The sequence below is a fragment of the Ornithodoros turicata genome, chromosome 5 (assembly GCF_037126465.1).
Source record: "Ornithodoros turicata isolate Travis chromosome 5, ASM3712646v1, whole genome shotgun sequence".
In the NCBI taxonomy this organism is placed as follows: Eukaryota; Metazoa; Arthropoda; class Arachnida; order Ixodida; family Argasidae; genus Ornithodoros; species Ornithodoros turicata.
Window position 1 is genome coordinate 34,121,891 of NC_088205.1, and position 25,632 is coordinate 34,147,522.

At 45.9% G+C, this 25,632-nt stretch overlaps 1 protein-coding gene across 1 annotated transcript; it reads right to left on the bottom strand.

The window, feature by feature from the left end:
• Positions 1-707: 707 nt before the first annotated feature.
• LOC135394334 (CD9 antigen-like) lies at positions 708-24,276 on the bottom strand. Its single transcript, XM_064625028.1, has 7 exons — positions 24,167-24,276; positions 16,941-17,138; positions 15,260-15,340; positions 15,017-15,112; positions 12,137-12,238; positions 7,154-7,237; positions 708-823 (listed from the first exon to the last, which is right to left on the bottom strand). The coding sequence occupies exons 1-7, from the start codon at positions 24,251-24,253 to the stop codon at positions 764-766; spliced, it is 708 nt and encodes a 235-aa protein (XP_064481098.1). The 5' UTR covers positions 24,254-24,276; the 3' UTR covers positions 708-763.
• Positions 24,277-25,632: the final 1,356 nt, after the last annotated feature.

The window sequence follows — 25,632 nt, forward strand, 5'->3', positions numbered from 1 at the left end:
AGCACTTCGAAATAATGTTTCAAGCCACGACCAAGGTGATGGCTACACTTGCGAATGCCCTCATCTGCACGCATCGTCGGCCTGGGATCGGCAGTCTCGACTCTGGGGGTTCGGGTGTCCCAGAAACCGCGTCATTCAATGATAATAAATCAAATACCACGCGACCTAGAATCACGCGGTCAACGCCATTTGTTCTTACTTGGTTTTCGGCCACTTCCTGATGCTAAGTTAATAATTTAAGTTTTATTGTGGAAGCTTTTACGAATTGAATTCGGAATTTGCCAAGTAAAGGTCGCGTTTTTCCCTATCAATGTAAAGCGCGTGCCGAAATGACTCAATTTCATGATAATTGGCACGGATATTGAGGAGCTACCCCATCGGAAAAATAGCCGAACATCACCCTCCTACCTTTCCTCCCTTTTTTTTTCTTTGTTCTAATAAATATACCCCCCCCCCCCCCCGCCACAACATCGCGCGTGTCAGAGCCTAGCAGAGTATATAGCGCTGGACCACTTTTTGCACGACCTCGCTGTCTATCTGACGAAAGGAGGTTGCTAAACGCGTTGCAACGGGGCATCCTGCAATCAGCGCCGTAACGTAAATTGCAGGGGCTGATAAGAGCCTTCAGCAGTTAACGCGCATATTTCCACTCATTAACAAATTGCACCGGACACGCCTGAATTAGCACGAGACACAGAGGCATTCAATGAAAGTAAGGAAGAAGTATATGGGTGATTTATTGTACATATTGAGGATACACTTTCTATTTGCTGTCCTGGCGGAGGGTGCAGAAGAGGCACAAGGAGATGATCATGACGATGATCTGCGGAAAGAGATAAGTCGCATAAACGGAGAGGGACTTGCATTTCAGTTGTGACAGAGACGACAAATAAAAGGAAACCAGGGCGCTTTGTACTCTACTGCCATAACAGGGAAAAAGTATATTTGAAAGGAAATGCCGAGAAGAGATACATGTCCTGATACGCCGTTTCGGGTTTTGGATGTTTCAGATAGATTTTGTTTCTCTCCATTTACAGTTTGCGCTGAATTTCACGTTTCATTAACGAAATTTTACGCGAAATTTGTATTTTCCCCTTTTACGGTTCTTGTACAATTTTTTCCTCATCCTCCTTTGACTGTCTTTTTTTTTTTTTTTTTTCGTTTGAATAGTGCGATATTCTTGCTTGTGGGGATCGTCGTATTTCCAATCCCTTCGTTCAATCTACTCAGAAGAAGGTCAATCTTATAGCAAGCGTCCATACGTTCACCATCGAGTGTGCCGCTCACTACCGTTTGTTAATATGCGAAATCAAAATGTTAGAAGAGCATAACAGAGGCGATGCAGATACAGGTATGTCTGACAGTAGTCCTGTAAAAGGAAAAGAGAAGACAAAATTTGCTGACTTCATAAACAAAGGTAGATGCAATAAACTCTTGCAATTTCCTCGTCTGAGCAGCATCTCTCGTCTTTTTATAACTTTTTTCTTATCATGCGGTAAGCGGGCTCACATCTCCCGCACATGTTGCAGTGGAAGAGACCAGCATCTTCAAGACCGAAGAAGGCGAGGAAGGTCAAGAGTGCGACCAAGAGCATGCTCATCGTTTCCTTCGACATTGGCGGAGTTGTGCACGGTGAATGTGAATTCGTCCCTAATGCCCTGATCGTGAGCTCCCGTTTTAGTGCAATGTTATGAGGCGTCTAAGGGGGGACATTCGGCGCAAAAGACCGGAATGGGGGGTGGGGGGGCTGGGGGCAATTGGATGCTCCATCATGACGATGCACCCGCTCACAAAACTTCCGAATCATATCCGTTTTTCGGTCGCAACAACAGGACCACCATTCCTCACCAGCCCTATTCGTCGCTCTTGGCCCCCTGCGACATCTTCCTCTTCCTGATGATGAAGCCCAAGCTGAAGGGCCGCGGTTCTGAAAGCGCAGACGAGATTCAGAGCAAACCGCAGAAGGTGCTTTACACCCCTGAAGACCTTTCTGGGAGCTTTCCGAAAGTTGAAAAAGCGGTGTATCGCCGCACGAGGGAACTACTTCGAGGTAGATTGTGGCTAGACTAAACAAAGTACGTACTCTGATTTATACAGCCCAGCCGTATTTGCAGCGCGGCAGTCTATCGCGGGATTTCTTGTTATGGCAAAATTGAGGTTCTTTTTTGACACTCCCCCCACACCCAATGTGCACTGGCCCTTCGTTAGACACTACGGTACGTTCGCCTGAAAAACTGGATGCAATTTACAGCTGTAGTTGAAGGTAAAACATATCAAGTCGATGATTTCGACATGTTCAGTGCCACTGTAGTGGAACAGACGATCGGTGCTACCACGACCATACTCTGCCGAAAAGTCAGTCATAGTGGACGTTGAGTATGAAAGGTTTCGAGCCAGCCAAGAGCAGAACTGTGACAACATAGAAGTGTGCAGATTTCGCCCGCTACTCGGCATATGTGGAAAATCATTAAAGCAAAGAGAGTTCGCCTGCTACTCCATTCCGACCGCAGGCATTACACCACGAAGGCAGCCTTCGGGCTGCTTTCGAAACAACCGGAGGGGTCTTTCTCGGACACATACAGACACATATCTACAGACACCAGCCGAAGACGAGTCCTTGAACGTCCAGTTCACGATAAGGGAACCAGGCGGTGCGCTCCGCTGCTACCAGCACGAGTCTGCGCCAGGTGAAAGCGGCGTATCGTATGAAGATATCTAGAACTCGGAAATGGATCCTGAACGAGCGGGGTAAGTTCCGTCTTCACGGGAAGCGTGAGTGGTTGTCCTAACATAGAAAATACCCTAGGTCAATTGTCTTATTATGGTGAAGTCCATTATCTGGTCTCCTCACTCAGGCAGATTTTCTATACATTAAAAGGGTATACGATTCCGTCAGCCACATACATGTAGTGAGCGCTCTTTATCAGAAGGGAATCTGCGGCCGCATAATAACGTAGATCGGACGACTTGACAGACAAGTCGTGGACTTGTGCTGACAAGTGGTGGTGCCAGCAACACACAGGGCCTCATTCAGGCGTACACTCTAAATCCGGCACCCGATATGTACCGCATGAAAGAGGACCCGCACCTGGGCCAAGCGGTACACATGAGGTACAGACCTCAACCAGCAGGTACAGTTCTCGACCACTGCGAAATTCAAGCGGCACAAGGGCTCCGACACCCATCCGTACCGGCTAGGTACCTTTTAAGCGCCGTGTACAAGCTTCATGGTGTATACCAGCGCGGTGTGCAAAAATATTTCGCGTGATTCCGAATATCAGTCAATAAATTCCCTTATGCAGCAGTGCCGTAATGGCTCTGCACTGTCATTCTATCAAAAACGTGCAACAACTGGAACCCGTGACCGTGAGGGATCGCACGTTCGGGAAGAATGCGTTTCTTCCAACCGCTGGCAAATCAGTTTGTTTTGAAACGTCGGGAAGCGAAGACGAGCCTGCTGGGTCTTTCAAGAAACTCGCTCATCGCTTTCAAGATTGAGTCGTTTGAGGTTTGTATTATATCTATGAAGTAATTATTGGACGCATTTTCGTTCATCTTCGATCTGATTCCCAGTTGTCCTGATCACCGGTAAGCTTGACACAACGACTGAGGATAGACAACGAACTCTGCGCTTCATGCACGAATGTTGATGCGTGCATTAGAGAAGCCTAGATTGCACTTTATACCTGGATTACACAAGCAAGTAAGCATGGTTCTCAAGCAAACTTTTTCGGTTGTTGGATTTTTTTACATTGTATTTTCTCCTACGTTACGTCCAGGCGATGTCGTAAACGGGTGAGTCAATCATCTTCTGTGGTTAGTACTACGTTCTGCGGAAGGAACAGAAGTTGAGGAAGAACAGGAATCCAAAGGTGTGGAAAAGATGAAGAAGCGTGACTACCGAGCAGCTGCAATGGTGAAGGAGAGAAGCAGTGAGCGTTCATCCATACGTTGTGCCCCGTGTGTTCGACATTTGTGCATCATGACAATGCACGCTCTGCATGGACAATGCATGGACAAGCCCTCTTGAAAGGCATGTAACAACAACAACAACAACAACAACAAATAAATCCTGACTATGACATGGCATGTAATTTTCGAATAAAGGTGATATTTATCCTGCAGCATGGCTTTTCGGGGCTGTTCATATATCGTAGAGGAGGGGAACCACCCCGACGAGTAGGCCTAAATCGCAGCGCGCTGTGCGTTGCATGTACCGCATGTGAGGGCGTGTGTACCTCTTAAATTTAAAAGGTACATTTTTAAACAAGATATACCTCTTGGCCAAGCGGTACTTAACCGTTACATATGCGTTACCTGGTTTAGAGTGTACGGCAGGGTATTGCATTGAGCTCTTCAACGTCGTTCTTATACCGACTAACATAGCATCATCCCGCGGGGCGTACGCATTACCATGTGCGCAGACATGCACCGTGCTATACGCCGTCGGTCGAATAGACCTCTACAAGAGAAACGTCATCATGACGTTGGTAGACAGACTGAAACCGAAACAATTCGGAAGGAGAGGGCTGACTTCCACGAAAGGGCACTTGTTCGCTGCCTTCTATGGAAAGAACAGTAGGACCGAAGGTCGCGTCCCTTTCAGGGACCATCGTAATCTCCAAGACCGTGGCTTTCGGGCGCGACCTTGTTCGTCCCTAGCTTCGAGCGTGGTTCAACTCTACCAAATTGGTGGCGCTGTCGAACACTATGACGTCATTTGTTTACAAACAAGGAGAGGTCTACTCTGGCATACATAAGACTATAACGCAATCCTGCTAGATAAAGAGCTGCAAACCCCGGTCTGCCAAGAGTGGAGTCTATCAGCCAACTGTTACTCCCATTTGGAAATGATGAACGATGACAGGACGCTTTCACAGAATTGGTGCAGCACCATCACTAATGTGCTCAACCTGTGGCGTCAGAGAACATTCGCAGCACATTCTGATAGCACGCGACAGCTTTTGTACGAGATGGCTGGCAATCCACACATTGGATGATGATGAGGTGGGCGATTCACCGCCGCTGTGGCGGCACAGTTCGATTAGAAGTCGGCCCAGGACGCACATTCCCCAGGGCGTCAGTCGTGACGTTGCCCACATACGTGAGGCCGACAACGGCAAGACCTTTCACCATCACCACCACCACCGCTGTGGCGGTACACTGCCCTATTGCACATTGGGAACGGATGAGGGAATGATGAGGGGACCACTTCCAGAGATCCGTCGCCAGACCCGTGGAGCGCAGGAACTCCGCATGAAGACGAAGACCTTGCATCTGGTGGGCAGCGTTCGACCACGGTCCGAGAATCTTCGCAAGGTTGAACTGCCGTTTGTCAATAGTTGCATAGCAACTTCCATGAGTGCAAGCTCTTGGTGACATTGCACACAAGCCAGGATGACGTGGCAGAGGTCGCCGTCCACTCCACAAGTGGGGTTGAAGGAAGACGAGGTGGAGCCGAGGCGGTGTTTAAAGGCAGGTGTGAAGGCAATGTTCAGCCTCATGCGGTGGAAGAGTGCAGTAAAAAGGCGCGGTAGTCGCGGAAGAATTTCAAGAGAAAGCGTGGGGTCTACAGCAGAGAGAAGGGAGTGGGCTACGTCGTGTTGTCATTCAGCCTGCATCTTGGGGCCGGTGAGTGTCGAAAGGAGTTATCTGCGGTCGCCCGGAGACATCATTATCGGGGAAATATAATAATGCGTGCTGATGGGCGCTCAAGGCGGCTCTGTCTGCTTCTTCATTACCGCTGACGTCGACATCCATGTATGACATCACCGACATTACCGTGGACGAGGATCCACTGCAATGCGGCTGTTGCAATCAAGACTGCAAGAAAAGCTGTTGCAAGAACCACGAACTGAATCAATAGAAAGCCGTTGACGTAGTGAAAATGTTAGGCAACTGGCCTGCTTCCCATCGACGGACAGCACAAAGTTCACTTGTACCTATTCGTAAAGCCGTAAAGCCATAGAGGAGGAGACATTATCATAATAGCAAAATAACCAAATGTTTTTCCATAATAGCTCTGGAGTAGACTGTCTCTCACTAAACGGCGCGTATGTCTCCACATTTTTGTCTACTACCATCATCACCATCGCCATCATCTATGAAGAAACTCGTAAGTCAGCTTTCCATACCGCCTTCTTGACTGCTAGAACTCTTTTAGCTGTAGTCTGTGTACCGGAATCTCGTAATGCGACAGGCACAGAACGACTCTTGAGGAGGCGAAGGACCGATTTTGGTTTCAAATCTGGATGCACAGCAGAACCACTGTGTCCGTTCAAAATAGGTTCAAAACCCGACCACAACTGTGTATTTCCTGGTTCAGTGATTCGTACGGAACGCTGTGGATTTCAGCCATCCCAATTTCTAAAGGGTTGAACCAACCTCTTTCCACTAGGAAGGTGCACGAACGTTGAACTACTCTGCCAAACCCATGGCACGCTTGCTATTTAAACGCGCTTGCACCGTACCATTTTCGATGATGCTCACGCTTCCACGCTCTTCGGTGCAGCTGACAGAAAACGACATTATGGTTAACGCCCTCGACAGACAATGGACCACCTAGGACAAGTATCACTCCCAAACTGATGCGTACACTGTGAAGGCCGATCCGCGTGGTAGAGTGCTTAATGCCATACACGCTTGCTGGATGAACCAGTTTACAAGAAACTGGAATTACGGGACGCCGACATCCACGCGGGATTCCTGAAGGCTGGACTACTGTCTACACTTGCAGCGGAGAAGAACTGAACACTTTGTGAGGCAATGCAGTGTAATGGCGCAAGAAACCGTGTACATTAGTTGCCTCAGTGTCCTTGGCATAATTTCTTACACTTTTCGTTCGCGTAATTTTCTGTAATTGGCTCCAATATTTCGCGGACCTTTAAATTCGCGAAGAAAAGAGCGCTCGCGAAATTCGCGAAAATTACTACTCATACAGTAACACAGCCGCTATAATATATTAAGGTGTGATTCAATGTCACACAGAAGAGGCAAGAATAAACCAACAAACGTCAAGCAATCCCAACATGGTGTCCTCCCCAACAGTAAATACTAGCACCTCTTGTGTGGAAACAAATATACATAGATGACTCAGACAAGATATTGAGCAAATTAAAGCTATATTCAAGCGTGCGTTTAGAAGGCATCTTACCTGCACGAAGCCGAGGGCCAGCCCCATTCCTCCGACGACGGCACCTGTTCTCTCCAGGAGAACACGAAGGTTTTCGCTGCAGCCCTGCAGACCATAAGAAAGGCTTTGAGTGAAACACGCGCAAACTCTACACCATCCAGAAAGAGCCTTTGCAACTCATTTCGCTCTTTACCTCGGCCAATGTACAAATGTAAACCGGAATCGCTTGCTTCATTGCCTACGTTAAACAGAAGGGGTCGCCATAGTCAGTCTGCAGAACGGCGTGTCAGAACACATCTCCAAAAATACGATTTTCGATAAAGTGCAGTACTACACAATTACATGACTGTTTATCGCGAACTTATTACCTTTGTGCCTCCGTACAGAGTGATTTATAACCATGCAGTTCTACGAGTTCTGTTTACGATACAGTGGTACCTCAATGATGTGGTGACGCTTCTCGCACATGCGCAATGGTCTCGTGACGTTCCATCAAGCACTCTGATGCGACAAGTGGATTCCTGACCTCTGCTTCACCATGCCCTCCCGTGTCCCCGCTATTTTGCATCGCTGGTGCACTGGCTTCGTCTCGGGGTTGCATTCACCTCCCATTTCAAGCATCTGATCGGCTGCTCCGACTCCATGCTCTGCTCGCGCTGTGCTGTTTTGGCGGATATCAAACATGTGCTACTCAACTGCTATCTTTACAACTCCCAAAGAGCAGTACTTCAATGTCGTCCGCAATCGATCGCTGCTGCACCATTCACATTGACAACCATCCTCGGCCCTTGTTCTAATATGCTCGAACATCGTCGTGCTCTGGAGTACTTCCTGATTTTTCTCCGTAACACCAGTCTCCTCCCTACGCTATTATGTGCCCCAGTGTGCTGTGTGTTGTTGTGTGTTGTGTTTTTGCCTAGCACTTTGTTGATGTTCTCGCCGCCCCTAATGTTGACTCACCGACTCCGCTGACTGTCGACCACTAACTTCAGCGTCATTCATCGTCTCATCATCAGGTCACATCTCATTCCGTCCATTGCGCCTTGGGGTAGTGGGCCGCACCTCATGTGGCGAATTTCCCCATTCATCATAATTAATTTATATGTTGAGTTTGGGCTTGAGTTTGAATATATACACAAAAGGGAAGCACTAACAACCTGCGCTGTGTGCCCTCGCGAAGTACCTCAAGGACATACGTGCTGAAATAATCTTTTAAATCATTCAGTGCTTTCGCACATCAAGCGTCATGGAACAGCTGATCGCACCAGTGCGACCTGCGTTTCAATTTTTTTCCTTTCTACTTCTATTTCATTCTATTCTAAAAGTGAAGATATTGAATTCGTCACCAGACGAATTCGGTTACTCCGACAAAGATCCCCTAAATAAACCCCACAGAAAGGAAAAAGAAAAAGAAAATGCGGTCCTAAAAAAGAATGCGGTCCTAAAATACAGATTCCATATCACTGCTCACTATGAAGTTGACAAGCGTTGATAACGCCGCATCTCTCTTCTTGGGTTCCCATACACCCAACACCTTGACTATATCGAAGGTTCTATTGTCCAAGCGGTCTAGAGCAGACTTCAATGTAGCTCTTTGGGATGCATATCTTGTTCAGTGCATAACGATGTGTTCCGTGTTTTCCACATATACACACTCTGGGCAGTTTGCTGAACTAGCCCTGCCGACTTCATGGAGAAACTGTTGACCATACGGAACGTTAAGGCCAAACCGATGCAAAAGTGTAATTTATATGTTGTTGTTGTTTGGGATGGGTGCGTCATTGTGTGGATATGGCAGAATTTCTATAATGAGTGGCGATGTGATTAGTATTTCCAACCACATGGACAGACATAACACATTGAGCGAGTCCAAAGTTAAACCTTACCGTACTCACAGCACTGAGAATGATGAACAAAGACGGGACACACAAGACAAGAATCTCAGATTCTCGCCGTGGTTCTCATGTCGAACACTCGGGTTCTCAGACTCTCTGAGAGAATCTGCTCTGCTAAAACAGAGCTTCACCAAATAGAACACTCCTAGCCAGCCATTTTTATTGAGCCTAAGAACCAAAGGTAAATGAATTGCATCTTATTCTTAGTGTCAATTTGCTTTTGCCAGACTTCTACGTAACTCAGATCACGGTGCTTAAATACTATGCACAAGTAACTGTACCTTAGATACGTTTGAAAGTAACTCGGTATCTTACAAATAGTTTCAAAAGGCACTGTATTTTAGCCTCAATACTTTCTGGCAGTAATTATGTGCCCATTTCTTAACTCCTAAGATACTCGCTTTCATTTTTCTATTTTTTTTTTTCTTGGTGGGGGGCGGGGGGCGGAGGGTACAGGGAAGGTCTAGAAAAAGATTGCCTTCGTCTGTTTTGGTTGGGCGCAATGTCACTTACATGTGCATACATTTCATCTCACATATTCCCGGGTACACTCCTCCTTTTGCGGCGTAGCCTGCAGAAGCGGGCGGCGCCTTAAAGTAAAGCGACAGTGCGGACCTCCGGAGGGATTGCGACTCCATTCGATTGTGCTCCACACGTATACCATCCACGTAAACTAGAAAGGGTGAAAGCTTCCCTGTTTTAGAGAAAATCAATTAAATCCTACGGTTAACCCATATCCGGTTTCGGTTTCTCCGTGACGTCACTGTTGTTCCGGACGTCACAATTGTGCAAGACGACACAACAACACTCAGCGCTTGTTTGAGGTGGAAAGTGAGATTTTCAGGTGAGACTTGACGCAGTTGGGATTGGCGATTTGTTTAATAACTTATGTTATTCCTAACTATGTAGCTTGTAACATTTTCTATGCAGGTGTTGGTGCTGTAACTCAGAGAGACGCGCCTGACAAATGTTTATGCTGTGTAGGCCAAATCTGTGACGAGAACGAGGTCGAAACTTAGCAACGCTTACTTGTCTTTTCAAAAGGCACTGGTACTACACCGAGCTTTTATCCAGGACAGTGAATACTGGCTACCCCCCACTGTTTTAGGGGTTCGGTCTCCGCAAACGCGAAAAATGACACGCACGTTGTGTTTTCATTCTTGTTCTCACGATGCACTAAGGAACACCTATGCTTCATCGCTCAACATACATCGTCACATATGCAGCAGGAATGCCATGCGTATTGAAAGTACGGAAACCAAGAACGGCGACGCACAAAGAACATCAGCGCGCCGGGAGGAGCCGAGCAGATGCCGCAAAGGCCGGAAGAGAACGCTCCTGGCGTCACGACTGTCCAAGTGCGGCTTTCAGTCGGGGGCAAAAGATGAAAGTTGAAAATTGCATTACAAATTCTCGGAGCCGAATATAAACGGAATATTTTGCATGGTGGCCTACATACAAGGAATCATCTGATGAGTCCTATTTACTTCACATCTAGGGTCCAGACTGTCCCTTTAAAGTGGGCACGCGGGACAATGTATCGACCTGAAGGGTACGTTGGTGAATGCTCTGGTTCTGTGGAATCCAGGGCGGATGACCAGATTTCGTAGAGTCGTAGTCGTAGAGACGTAGGTGGCTTGCTTGCTTGCTCACGTTCGTTTTGTGTGGCTCCTCCTCCCTCTGAGCACAGCATCGTGCCTGATCGGTTAACTTCGAGTGCAACATTATCGGGCGAGACGTCCGCGGAGAAGAGCGAGGACGAGAGCATGCACCAAGAAGATATCACGAGAAAACGAGAGCATTCGAAAAAATATTCGTTTTTATCTTCACTTTCGGACTTCACTTTCACAATCGGACTTCACTTATTGTGAAGGGGCTCAATATTTCATTCCCCGCATCACCACCCGCAATGGGGTAGAGTATCGCCTCTGGCGATGAGACTCCCCATTCATCATCTTAAAATAAACTTGTTGTCGTTGTTGTTGTTCAAAAATTGCAACCTGATAGTGTCTAGAAAGTAACGAGTTACGTTTGTGATTATAGTTAGCATTCTACCTACTAAAAAAAGTTTCAACGTTGAGTCTTCAGTAGTCTACTCAGTTACTTCTTTGCCTGGTTTTCAGTAATTCTACCTAAATTCTGTTCTGTTGTACAAGCGTAGCTTTTGCTGATTATGTTCACAATACATGAAGGCAACAATTAAATCACTTGCCGCGTTTACGTACCTGACGAAGATCCAAGGCCGTTGGTACGCGAAGTTTTTGGGAATCAAATGTTACTTGGGGCGTCCTTATGAAGTACTTGACATGAATACAAGAATGACCCCCAAAATTTTGCATATGCGAATTCTTGTCGTGAATACTTCGCTGCAAATCGAGGTTGGCCTCAAGCGCCTTTCTTGTTAGACCATCTGCTGGAAGGAACAAAGCATGGAAGCGCGAAGGAACAAAGCATACGCAGTTGCTTTCGGCGTATCCTGTCGTTTAAAGCACTATCAATAATTGGATATTAATATGTCAAAATTAGGAATTATTATGTGACGAACGCCCTTTTGGTACAAATATGCACTGTTGAGTTGCTGTGCGCATCCCTGCTTCACCGCATGCGGTTGAATGTTGCATTTACACCAGTTATGAGGCAGCGTCTTGGCCGTGCGCCCTCGGGCCTTTGTGCAGCATGCAGTGTGCGTGAAGACCTGCACCACCTACTTATGGACTGCCCGGACTACCAGCGGGAGCGTGCGATATTGCAGCACGAACTGCATGCGATCGACCATCGCCCCTTTACCATAGGCAAGGTGCTGGGCCCATGGTCCAGTCCAGCTCATACACGCCAAGGTCTGCGTCACCTCTGGGACTTCTTGTCATCAACAGGCCTCTCCACCCTGCTTTGATTACCGGACCCCTTATCATATCCATCATCATCTCTCATCACGTACAAGTGGCACTGGGGCAGCGCCCAGCCTGCTGGCCGGCATCAGCCCCATCTCATCATCGTATCTCTATTTTTGTGTGTGTGTGTGTGTGTGTGTGTGTGTGAGTTGCTGTGCAGTGTGCCCATGCATATTGTGAATATTTGCGTGGCAGGCAACTATTGTGACGTCACTTACGTAGATGAAGATGTTGTTCGTGCGTGAGCTGCTGCAGGACTGTGGAATGGTCATGGCGCGCACTTCATAGTCGTGCTTGGAAATGGCGCCGCAGCATTCCAGCTGGAAATGGAGACATGCTCTTAGATTCGTTTTGTAAACACTGGAGAATCACGAAAAACGCGAGGCGGAATCCGTTTTTTGTGCCCATGATTGAGAGAGGAAACGTTTCGACCAATTTTATCAGAACTGACACAACCGTTCCCATGTTCTCGGAAATATGGACGGAGCTGTTTTTAGGCATTCGCACAGAAGTCGGGGTTATTTCTATCGCGATATTCTCCTATTTCTTCTGAAAATCGCACCAAGGCCATCAATTATTTCGCTATAACTGACCCGAGCCGGACAGCAGTTAAAGGCGAAACATTAACGGATCACTTTAGTTCTCACGCCGATTTACGGTCGGTGATGACGTTACGCACGAAAGACGCAAAAAGACGATTGTTATACACAATGCATTCTTCTTCCGTGCTTCATCCCGTTTTTCTCCCTGTGATCATTAGAGCGCGAATAAATATGCACTGACAATCTTCGAAATATGCAGTAAAAATACTCAATATTTCAATGTTGTTCATTGTTCTTGGTACGAAAACAATGTAGCAAGTGCCTATTTAAAAAAAGTGAGTACTTTATTAGGGATAACGCTGTAAAATAAAGCCGCCTTCGTTCTGCAGCAGACAACAAAGAACATTTGCGCCACAGATATACATCATGGAGCTGAACACTTTGCGTTCTCGATTGATAAAATAGCATAAGCGTATGCTAGCTGGTGGACGAAACCCATGACGAAACACGACTGAGCATTGGCAACATGAAAAACACAGCAACAACAATGAATGAAGTGATGATGACATGGGATGCTTCCCCGGAGTAGCCCAGGACCCCACCAAAGAGGTTAATATGAGAGGATGAATTAGAGCGCGAACAGGTGACAGATTTGTAGAAAAACACGAACATACGCGTATGTTTGTGTTTTTCGTGTTGCTTCTACTCAGGCTTGTTTCGTCATGGCTTTGCGTTAGGCACTGCATCATGCCGATGAAAGTGCGAACGCCGCTCGTCTTCGTAACGGTAATGTGGCGAAGGTGTAGTACGGCCCATCGGCCATACACGCAGTGGAGGATGAAGCAGCCAGGGTACGGGCTGAACACCGCACCTCACCCCACCGAAACATGGAAAATATTCGAATTGGACCAGAATTTTCGCGAAAGATGACCCAACGCCGTACCGAAACCAACAAAACCACCCATAAAAAAGAAGTAGTAAGCTCTCGCACCCGAAAATATCGCACAATATGCACTTTTCATGCGCTTTCTTGCAAAATATGCCACAACGTGCAAAACATATGCATTTATTTTGAACGGTAACATCTCCTTGAGTCTGAGGAGCAACATGGGGACGAAAACAGGACGAGCACAGGACGGGACAAGAACCGACGACGACGACTCATTTGAGTTCAATCGTATACACCAGCTTGCTTGCCTCCTGTTCTTATGTTCAATGCATTTATATGCACCATAGAACCCTTCTGATCGGTCCCAAACCAAGACCAAAAGTGTTTTTTCGTCGTCCAGATACGAAACCATATCGATAGAAAAACATGCATTTGCATGAAAATCTGCTCTCTAGTGATCATGGACATGCATATACTATCCGGGATCCCTGCAATCGTGCACACATTCAATAGTTACAGCTGTGTGGACGAGAAATAATACAAGCACCGCTTCACGCTTTCGCTCTTGGCTTTCACTACATTCTATTACCACTCTATCTTTTCTTGATAACAAACTCAAGATGAATGCAGCGTTCCCAAACATTTTCTTAGGATGTCAATTCAAGTCCACTGCAAAAAAATGACAGTTCTGCCCTACGCCCTTTCAGTGCACTGCGCTTCTACGATTTCTGTAGGACCTGTTCGCAACGTGCAAGTACGCCTGTTCCGCGTAACGGTATAGTATTATAATAATCATGAACTATAGAAGGAGTAGATTTATACACAAAGTAAGTCAGCCTATATAATGCTTTTCCATTAGCGGCATGGCTTGCTGAGCTCACCACCACCACCACCAACGAGATGTTTCTACCCGATTGGCCATGCCGCTGATGGAAAAGCATTATATATAGGCTGACTTACTCGCGGGTTCGATCCCGGCCGAGGGCGGTAGCAATGTGGGGGAGGTAAACATTGCTTCCATCACCGTTAAAAAAGAAGCCCAGGTGGTCCAAATTATCCGCAGTCCTACCCTGCGGCACGTGCAACATGTCGCCACACTGGGCAGACAAACCTTACGTGTAACATCACGGTACCATTACCATTTTTATTTTATCTCGTTGGTGGTAGCCAAGGTCGTTCTGTAGACTGGGAGGTGGTGGGTTCGAATCCTACCACCGGCTGTGCTGTCTCCGGTTTTCCCTGGGTTTTTCGGTAGACTTTCGTGACGGATGTCAGCACAGTACCCCATAAAGTCGGCCCAAAGACAGGTTCTGTGGGTACGACTGGATACTACTGTCGGTACTGCGCCCACTAACCCCAACCCCCCCGTCTCCCACACTATCCTGCTGTCCTCTTTCCATCTGCCCACGTCTGTACGCCGCTCATAGCCACAGTTGCTTCGTGACGCTAACGCGGAATAAAAAAAATAGTTGGAGATGTTGGCCCAACTCTACATTGAGACGGCTACTGATTTTCCATTGACGGGTATCATTCTCCTTATTCTTTTTAGGGCTAAGCGTCATGTAAGCCACCACGACGTACAAGAACGGTAATAATACATGTGAAAAGTTACAGTTTCAGAGATTGTTACAAAGGGAAAAACCACCGAAGAGAGGATCTATACTCACGTGCACTTGCATCAAGTCCATGAATCTTCTTGCCTTAGGGTCTTCGTTGATTTCGTCGATCCTTTCCATGATGGTGGTGGCCAAGTGCCGTTGTAACTGCATACACGAGGAAAAATGGAATTAGTGCGCACAATTATACTGCGTAATGAACAATTATCCGGTAGAGTATGGCACCTGGCAATGAAACTCCCCACTCATTATCATTTAAATAAGGTTGTTTTTTCTCCGTAAGATGTAGCATACCGTGTCTCCGTCAGCCACCTTCCAGACGAGACCAGCCACAGCGCACTCCATCAGCAGAAGTACCAGCATCGCTATGAAGTACTGCAAATATTATGCGATAGCAAGTATTATGAATAACTCGCAGTATCAGTAAGATAGACAAAAACAGGAGCTCAGTCATGCGGAATCAGAATTGGGAAAATTACTGTTATTTTCTTTGCCATTACTCATTACAGTTTCTGACAGTAACGCATTACAATGCTCATCACTTTTCATGTATAGTAATGCATTACTAATGCCATTATTTTCATCAACTTATGGCATTACTTCGGCATTACATTTTCTCTTTACATTACAAGTCTCGAACAGACTCATATGTCGTGTTTGAAGCGCGCGTACAGGTTAAAGGACGTGATTAGACTTTCAGTTTGTTGCACATTACCGGTGACGGTAATCAGCAAAATATCTAGGGACGAATAACTTTGTGGAGAGATGAAGGCAGTATGCATAATCTAAATGGGCAACCCTAGATAAGATCAAGTGCAACGTAGAAGGAGTTGGTGTTCAAAGACGACACATGCACTCTGTTGCTCCTTCTTCGTGACCTGGTCAGTGACAAAAGCGCCTGTACGTGGCACAATTTGTAACGATTAGCTTTATACAATGCCTAAATTTTCAAACCAGCTAATGAGTAATGTCATTACGCATTACCCGGCCAATAACACTTTAGGTATGGCCCCGTACCCCGTAATCCCGTTCCTTTCGTATTACTGTCAATGTAACGGCATCTTTGTTTCAGCAACAATAACTTTTTTCACTTTTGTGCCCCTTTAATGTGTCACATGTTTGTCACTCTGTTGTTCTCGAGACGGGCGACAATAACTTGAAAAGGTAACTATAGAGAGATGATATAAAGTATCCGTTAACCACTGGGATAATGCATTTTGCCTTAGTCTACGATACTTGTTTAGCCGCTTTGAACCTTTAGTTTTGTTAGTCCTTAGTTTTAGTTTTAGTATCCTTAGTTTTATTCCTTTCTAACAACAGTCATTGAGAAACAGTGTGAAGCATTCATGCAAAGAGCTCTCCAAAGCTGAGACGACCGCGGGATCCGAAACTTATACCTCTGTCAGACGGTATATTCTAAATGGCCGTTAACATAAAGGGCCTTTCGATTTTGAAATGGGCTTGATGGAGTAGCCTCTGTCAGACGAGCCATAAAGGAGCCTCTTGTTTCCGGCTCCTTGAGCTTGAGCCATCTAGTTCGTTTCTGTTTTATTGTGTACCCCCGTACTGCAGTTGACATCGTACCAAGGGCTTACCAACGTGGTTATAATCTCTATCTTTTCGTCACATTTAGATGTTTTCTCTTTCACGTGAGCATTGTCAGAAGCGATGCGGTTGGATGCTGTTGTCGAGAGTACTCCGTTTTGAATCGTAAAGGCCGTTGGGAAGCTCCGTTGGTCGTAAAGGGCAATTTTTAAAATGGGCCCTTACGCTCTCGTTTGACATGGTTGTCAAAGGGCATTTTTCGGAAAGGCCAATTCCCTAAAGGTCTTTGGGCTTGACGTCTGATAGGGGTATTAGTGTGTTTATTGTGTTGCTCTCTATAGGTTCCCGTGTTATACAGCTTGTTACAATCACCGAGTCTTCTGCGAGCTTCTGCGAGCTATACTTCTGTAAAGTAGAGATATTGTCTCACCGTGAGCAGCATACAAGGGCTGTCGATGGCGGCGGCGCAGCATCCCATGAAACCGAGAATGAGCAGCAATACCCCTACTGCCATGACGACGTAACAGGCGTCGTAGTAATTGGACAAAGGGAGGTTGTCCTGGTAGACCCAGAAGTCCGGGTCCGATCGGATCCAGATCCCGATCGACAGCACACCCAGGCCCAGCATCTGCCAATGCACATGCGACAGCGTATAATACACTAACAGATCCAGAGAGGAAGTCGTAAACAGAGCTATCTATAACGCGCGAACACGTAGCTGTTACTGATGCTGATGCTGATTTAGATGATGATTCCCACCACAGGTACTTGCTCACTTTTCGTCAGCTACCGTCCCTGACGTTTCTCCGGAGCTATACAGCTCCGGAGTACATGGCTAGCTAGTCCAATCCTACAACGACGTCTCCTTGTAACATTAACGAGAGATGAATGACAACCGTCTGCACCACCCTATAGCGCAGAGCTACAAAAGGGACCGCCCTTTCGATATATTCCAAATATTTTCCTTTGTTCCTTAAGCGAAGCACCATCTTCAACTTCGCCGAAAACGGCATAGGGGGAAATCGTTTAGGGGTGGCGTGTATGTCTAGGTTACGTGTTCGAACCCAGCCGGAGATGCCAGCAACTTGGTAGTAGGGTACATGTTGCTTGGACGCACCGTCTTCCGCGAAGGGCGTTAAACACAGTGCGTCGTGTGCTCAGGACATAATTGTGTTCTGTGCTCCGTGTCTGTGCTCAGCACAGACCGGCCACTGTGGTGTCGCTCATGATCATAGTTGTCTCGCAATGTAAAACCACGAATTCTAATATATAATTTCGGTTATCGTGTTTCTGAGTATGCATTAACGGCAAGGCGATGGTTCGTTCTCCGCAATGACGTCGGATAGAGGCAGTACGCTGCCCGATCATTTCAGCGGCCCGAAACGGTATAGGAGATATTCTCCAGATTGAAAATTATGACACTAGTGCGTCAGAAACCAGCTCCCGTGGCATAGTGGTTAAGATGATCGCTTTCCACGCCGAAACTGGGAACTGACACGGGTTCGAATGCTGTCACGGGCTGTGCTGGCTGAGGTTTTCCCTGGGTTTTCCGAACACTTTCCAGACAAATGTCGGCACAGTTCCCCTTGAAGTCGGTCCAGGACGCATACTAACACCCCTGTCCCCCACTCCTTCCTGCTGTCCTCTCTCCATCTGTCCACGTCTGTACGCCGCTCATAGCCACAGTTGCTTCGCGGCGCTAACACAGAATTTTAAAAAAAGTGCGTCAGAAGGGGCTTTGACGTCACACATCTTGACGCTTATTTACTGAAACTTATTTCATACTTAGCATGCTTATTATTATCATTTTTGTCCGCGTTGCACACTTCTGTTGCCACACCCCTGATGACGAGCTATGATGGGGTGTGATTAGAGTTGCGCCGGTAAAATTTCAAACTCCGCTCTTTTCTTTTTTTTTTGGGGGGGGGGGGAGGGGTTCCAGTAACCAAGAGTCCAGCGCGAAAAGCCATTCCCAGGTGTCTCGTTGGCAAGGTTCATTTCCTTTTGTGGCGAGAATGCCTCACAACGCGGGTTCCGAGTAGGCGCGACATGGGAGTGTGGCTCTCTTCACTCAATGCAATTTAGTTAACAATACGCGAAGCATCGGTGTGATTCGAGTGGTACTCCGTCCTTGTCTCTCGACGTCGGAGTCCCTTGACAGGGCACCCTGTTTACTGAGTCTACTCGACATGACGACACGTTGAGGTCATTTCGAACATTTCCCAAGCCTACTTGAGAAAAAAAATCGAAGGTTTTACTTCCTCTTTTTCTGTGAATCATATGCTTGCCCTCCTCCTCAAAGTGGAGAAGGGAACACAGATGACACACAAATTATCTCCTTGAAAGGGTAGCTATAGTTGATGGAACCAGTGATGGCGATTTCTTGAGTACTTGTTACTTCAAGTACTTTAGTACTTTTCTTTACATTATTACTTCACTACTTTATCCTATCGGGTCAAGTACTCAAGTACCCTACTGGGGCTCAGACAAAAGTTGGTAAATACCAAAGAAGAATTTCTCTGTCTTGAAGGGGCATTTATGAGGAAGAAAATTGATTGTTGACAGGCTCGAAGTGTTGATAAGTTATTAAGAACTTAAACTTTCATGTTGTTCTACCGATACAAGTTGGGACCTTTTTGCATTTTTAAAATGGTCCATTGGATTACATTGCTGCAGATAACAAAGCCACATAAAAATGAAGGTTCGCATTGTGCTCTACGTTCTTTAGTGTCTTTTTCTTTTTAAAATATGTGATATTTCAGAAAGCAGCAAGGAGTTCTCAGAAACTCAGAAATGTGTAGTCTTTTGTGCCTTTTCGTCGCAAACCTAACCGCATTGTACACTATACCCAAACATTAGTACGAGAACACTGTGCTCTATGCCGAGGGATCAGCAGGGATTTTCCCCAGCATCTCCTGCACACATCCCTCCCCCCTCCCCCCCCCCCCCCAAGGAAAAAAATGCACTGGCGATTTAGTGGTAAATACGAGAGAAATGCGTTAGCATTAACCGCTTTTTCCGGTGCATACTTGACTTCCGAGTATCCACTTCCAGTCTAAACCCGACTTCCGGTTGTCCACATTCCGTCTATACTTGACTTCCGGTATGCATTTCCGGTCCAACTCGACTTTCGGTTCTCCACTTCGGGTCTAATCTGACTTCCGGTTGTCCGCCTCCAGTCAATGCTTGGTTTCCGGTTTGACACTTTCAATTGCTATATGTAAGTCCATTTAATTAGCCTTTAATTAGTGTCAATTAATTTCAATTACCCTGTAATTACCCTTCAATTACCTTAGGTAACCGCAGGTTACTTGAGGTAACCTTGAATTCCCTTAATTACCTTTAAATACGTTTACTTGCCCTAATTACCCTCAATTCCCCTTTGACCTTAATTACCTTTAATTACATTTAATTACCTCCGGTATAACCCGCGGTTACCTTCGGTATTCTTTAATTTTATTTAATCTTTCTCTTAATTACATATATCTTACATTCATTACGTTTAAACTCAACTTTCTTGTTTTAACTGCCTTTAACTACCTCTAATTACCTTCAATTACTCTTACCTCTTACTCTTAATTACCTTCGACTACTTCAATTTCCAATCATTTGCCTCCATTTACATCCATTGCCTCTTATATCCCCTTTACATGACCACTTATACCGCTGTCTCAGTGAGGCTTCACCATCTCACACACGGACACACACATACACATACATACAGCTTTTTCCGCGTTTGCACTCCTAATGCTAACACATTAAAAAAAGAGAGTCTTACAGCACCCCAAAAATGTTCTGATATGAATTTATTTTGTACGAAGATGCATGACAGTAGCCAACTGAAAGGGAAAACACAACCCCAGCAGAATGCTAACGCTCCCCTAAGATGAAAATTGTGGGCAAATCACAGGGTATCAGTCAAAGTATAATACTACTTTGCACAATCACAGCCCACAGCTGCTTGTCTGTGTGCATGCAAATGGAAATTACGCCATCCGATTCAACTTAAATTCGCGAGTAAGCAATTAACCAGAAGGACTTCATAGCACTTCCCAAAAATGCTTGCCAAAGCTTTGCAAAAAATAAATAAATAAAACATAATACCAGACGGTGAAACGCAGAGTGATGTAAACTGAATTGGCAGTGTACTTGGTGAGTACTTTAAAGTACTTTGCCTAGTGCTTTGTACTTTATTTGAAGTACACTTGCAATGTGGTACTTTGTACTGTATACTTAAAGTATACTAATGATGCCGAGCACTTGGTACTTTACTTCAAGTACAATTTTGCCCATCGTCGGTTGGAACGCAGTGGCATGGGACTACATTGTCTACAAGTTCTACTGCGGACAGTAAGGGTTCTTTTTCTTTTGTGTTTTTTTGCAAGACAAAGACACTTCTCATTCTTTCTGCGAGTACATCGTTTCACAGGCGCCGCTTTTTCATCATCTCGCAATAAAGTTAGTGTTGTTAAATATTAACTCAGTAGAAAGAAGTAAACGCAAAAAAAAAAAAAAAAACTCCGAATATGCCAAGAGATAACCTGCGAAACCCCCGAACCCTAGTTATGACGCTGATGTTCAATGATGGTGATGGTGGTGTGTGTATATTGATAGGTTGTCTGTTTCAGAATTGAAATTCACCGTTTACCAGCGCTTAAACAAACTAGATGCACACCGACTTTTGCCGCCCAAAGACCGACCGAAAAACATACGTCTAATCAGTCCAATTGTAAATACCGAAAAAGCGGAACCCCACCTACATTACTTTGCGCCTTGTAAAGGAAGGCACTATAGCCTGCAAGAAGGCCCACGAGTAACAAAGTAGGGAGCCACATGAAACACGTCTACTGAACGCAAAATGAAACCGTCGAGTCTTGCCCATTGCATTTGGAGGAGGTAAAGGGAGACTGTATAACGCTGGACAAAAGTTTACGGAACATTGGAGCGTCGTCTTTGTCTCCCTCGGCGACACCCTGTTGCCGGAAGGAAGCGGGCACGTGTACCCATTTAGAGGGGTGGACCACTTAAAGCCTCTCCAAGCTTTAATAATGACTGTAATGACATTAGAGTAATCCAGAGGCTTAAAATGATGCCGCGCTGTGTTCCGTAAACTTTTGTCCAGCACTGTACTACTGCCGAGAAACTAGTCGCGTAAAAGCCTGCGAATAGGCGAACACATTAGCTGGTACCTGGGGTGAGACCAACCCGCGGGACATTTGTCAAATGGAATTCCAAATATCAGTTCGTAAACCGCGCACTCTGGCCGTGAGTGCGACAAAGAAATGGTATTGAAATATTGAAAAATTGATATGAAATATTATTTGAACAGTCAGTGTCAGTCCTAATGAGCTTTCAAAATTAATTCCCTTATTAATACTGGAAAAACTGGTTTAAAACTGGAAAGTTGTACATTGGAGCCCTGAGGTCTGCAATGCGCAAACCGCAGAGACTTTCTGTGAGGGGAGAGGTTTTTTGCAGTAGCTTCCAGAAGGGGAGCCCGCTTTACTGACCTAACCGGCGGCACAGTCTCACGCCCGCACCGCCTAGTGCGTGCCTGGGGGTGGGGGGGTGGGGGCGCCCCCCAGCCTTCCCCCCCCAATCTGTGAAACCTAAACTGACCTAACCTCACTAAAGTGAGGTGCGCGCCTTCTGGAAGTTACTGCAAAAAACCAAAACCTGTGAGGCGGTATGAAAGAGGGCGAACCGTAAAATCTGCGCGCGACAGGCGGAGTACCGTTTCAGAGAAAGTAGCGTTTTCCGTCTCGCCCTCGCTGTGTCACACTCTCTCGGTCTGCTGGCTGGCTGTTCCTCAATGCGTGGTCCATCTCAGGCTTTATGCTGCCGAGGAAAAGCGTTGATCGTTCTATTTTTTTTTTTTTTTTCGCTATCGTCTAAATATCACTTTAGGCGGTGATGAAGCAGCACAAAGCGGGCCCTGATGAAGTGAAGTTTGCAGTGAGCTTGGTGGGGAGGTGGAGGTGTTTATTTTGGGCCACTAATTGAGCTCTGGCATTCACAGCATCTAAGTCAAATCGGTTCTTCTACATGGTGTCCTTGTTTCCTTGAAACGGCAGCTCCCAGAAACGCATAACAAACTATGCCAGATTGAAGAGTTCAGGGATGATCATGTGATGATTACTGTTCAAATACGAAGATTGTTTTTGTTTGTTAGTTTGTTTATTTCTCCCTTTTTTATGACTCGGTGAACAACGTTTCGGAGCACTGTATACTTTGAGCACATCGTGTAAACTTTTCGAGCATATGTCAGCTCGAGACAAATAACAACTCCAAATCGGTTCGAATGAACTGCTTGATACCTTTCTACAGTTTTTTGACTCAGGTCTTCTTTGTTCTTTTTTACGTATTTTTCTGAGTTTGTCAACGATGTATACCAGGGAAGCTCTGTCGTATCTTGTCTACTTTTGCCTTGCCTGTTTCCGACCACTTTGCGTCCGCATTACGCATTTATCCGAACACGGGACGCAAAACTAGAATTTCCCAGCCCTTCGGCTGAAATCCAGACAAGTGAATGAATAAGATAAGTTGCCCGTTTGCTGATCAGGTACGGCTTCCAAATTTTACAGACATCGTGCGCAATTTTTCGGCTTTGATAATGTCCCACACTTGTTCTTTACGCTTCCAAAGTCCTCTAATGAGGTCTGAACAATTATTAGTATTACTAAGACATTTCACATTTCTAGGAATTCCCAAAGAGTATCAAGTTTTAACACGACGGCGAAGCTGAGAATGAGGTGCGTGATTGATCGCACACACGCCCGATACTTTTTTTTTTTCACAAATGTCGGCACCGTTCCTTGTGAAGTCGATCCAGGCCGCACGGTCCCACCCTGTGATAGTCGTGATGTTGCCCGCCTGAGCGTGGCTGACTACGGCAAGCAGTTCCATCACAATCACGGGATATCCACGCTTTGTAATTTCACCCACATGTAATGCACAATTTGTAGAAATTTATTTTCGGCTTTCATTTGAATCAACCTCGTATGCACGTAAATGGGGAACATTCTTAGACATGGAGGTTATTTGCTCAGGCATTGCTCCTAGATGAGTAATGTTCACTTTCCTTAGGCTGCTTTACGCTCGTGTTTCGATAATGCAAAATATATTTCTAGGGCTTTTCCTGTGTTCGAATGTGTTCGAAAGATAGAAAGTACGTGCTTATCGTGCGGGACAAGCAGTATCTTAAGGCGAATGTATAAGATTGTTGTACCCCGCCCGAATCCATAGGATCTATCATAAAAAGAATAAATCTTGTAAAGGCGTTATTGTTTTCATTCCCGCAAACATTTGTGTACATTTCATTCGTGTTTCAATTCGTACGTCGAACAACCGAAGCGTCTAAGATAGGAAGAGGGAAAGCATGTAGTCCTTTGGAACACCTCGTGAGGCACGAAAGCCACACGTAGCGCCCGGCTGCAGTAAATTCCTCCACCAAGAGAGACGTATTGTTGCCTAAATCGCAGCTTTCGCGAGCTGAGCAACGATGACTACTACTGTGCCACGCACGAACTACACTATTTACTTAAGTTTGTTAAGCTATGGCCTCGAATCTTCCCCCACCACGCAGTAGTCTAAAACGCAGCCTATAGCTAGAAACTGTGAGGTGTGTAAGGCATCGAGGACCAAGTCTGCACTCACCCATACTAGCAGGTTACAGGCGATGAGAACGTATTTGACGCAGGCTATTCCGTCGTCCATGGCCGCTGTGTTCTGCCCGTTTATCATCAAGGTGTGGCTTCTTATCGGGCCCAAAGTCCGGACGCTCCAACGGTCGCTCATTGCACAGCAAACATTTTGACGCCGCGTCGGTCGACACATATTTTTCACGCTTCCTCTCAGTTGCTCGCAGTTTTTAATCGTTAACACAATGAATAAATTGACTATTGTAATCCCGTATAATTGTGACCCACGCAGTGCCAAAGGTTCTGCTGGACGTAAAATGGATTGTACAGATGTTACATAAGGCGACATCGCGTTCGCAATAATGGGAGCTGGCTGATAGAATACCTAGAAGAGGAGGTCATCATGAATTCCTCTTCTGCACTCTGGTAACTCTGGTATACTCTAGGTTAGCTTCACTGTTGTTAGCTCTGCTGATTTACATTTTATGCACGATTCCAGTTCTTGGAGAAATGTGTACGAGTAACAATATGTAACTTGTTTCCGTGAAATGTCGAAACCTATTTCGGCGATGCCATTTTGATCGGTCGATATGTGTGAAACTTTCGAAGTTATTGATATATTCGATATATTGCATTCGAGAGCGTTGACTTTTTTCCCCTCTAGAGTGTCACTTAGCGAATACAAATTGCGGGCAAAAATGTAAATAAATATTAATATAGTAGCCTGCAGTAACTTACGACAACTTACTACAGAAAAGTACGTTTCACTACATGGCTGTAACCCATATTCGCACAAATCCTTTTAGCTGGTTGTACGGCTAGAGATACTGACAACCTGACAGTTAAAGTTGGCCCACTCATTCGTGAAACCCCCGCGGTTGTCTATCAGGTCTTACTCACACCTCGGTATCACGATGACGCTACCTACACGCTGGTCTTCCGCCATCGCCACACCCACATTGTTGACGTCACGCATTTGCTGATTCGAAGGCCCGTAGACTGAAAGAAGAATATGTGAATCCATAGCATTTTGACTGTATATCACTGTTTCGCGTTTCGTAACTGCAGGTTTCGTAACAGGTTGCAACCCAGGCAGCACAGCGCGACGACCCAACGTCGGTGCGCCGGCGGCGACCGACCCGACCTGGTCGGCTCCCGACCATGGTCCGGCATACGGTTTGCAACACGGGGATGTTAATGGTCTGTTATCGGCAGCCTGTATCGTACCCCAACGATTTCCCGAGGTGCAGCCAATGCACACTTGCGGGTACCTCCTACCCCCCAAACAAGAGTTAATTTGCGCGATTTTTAAAAACAAAATCAATATGTCATTGTAGAAAACTCTTTATTGCATCATAGTCACAAAATACATGGGTTCTTTAATGCATCACTTCACCAGCAATGAAAGAAAGAGAGTTACATTGAAAGTATATAACACCAGTCCCGCATATGTACTATTTACTTCACGAATATTCACTTAAC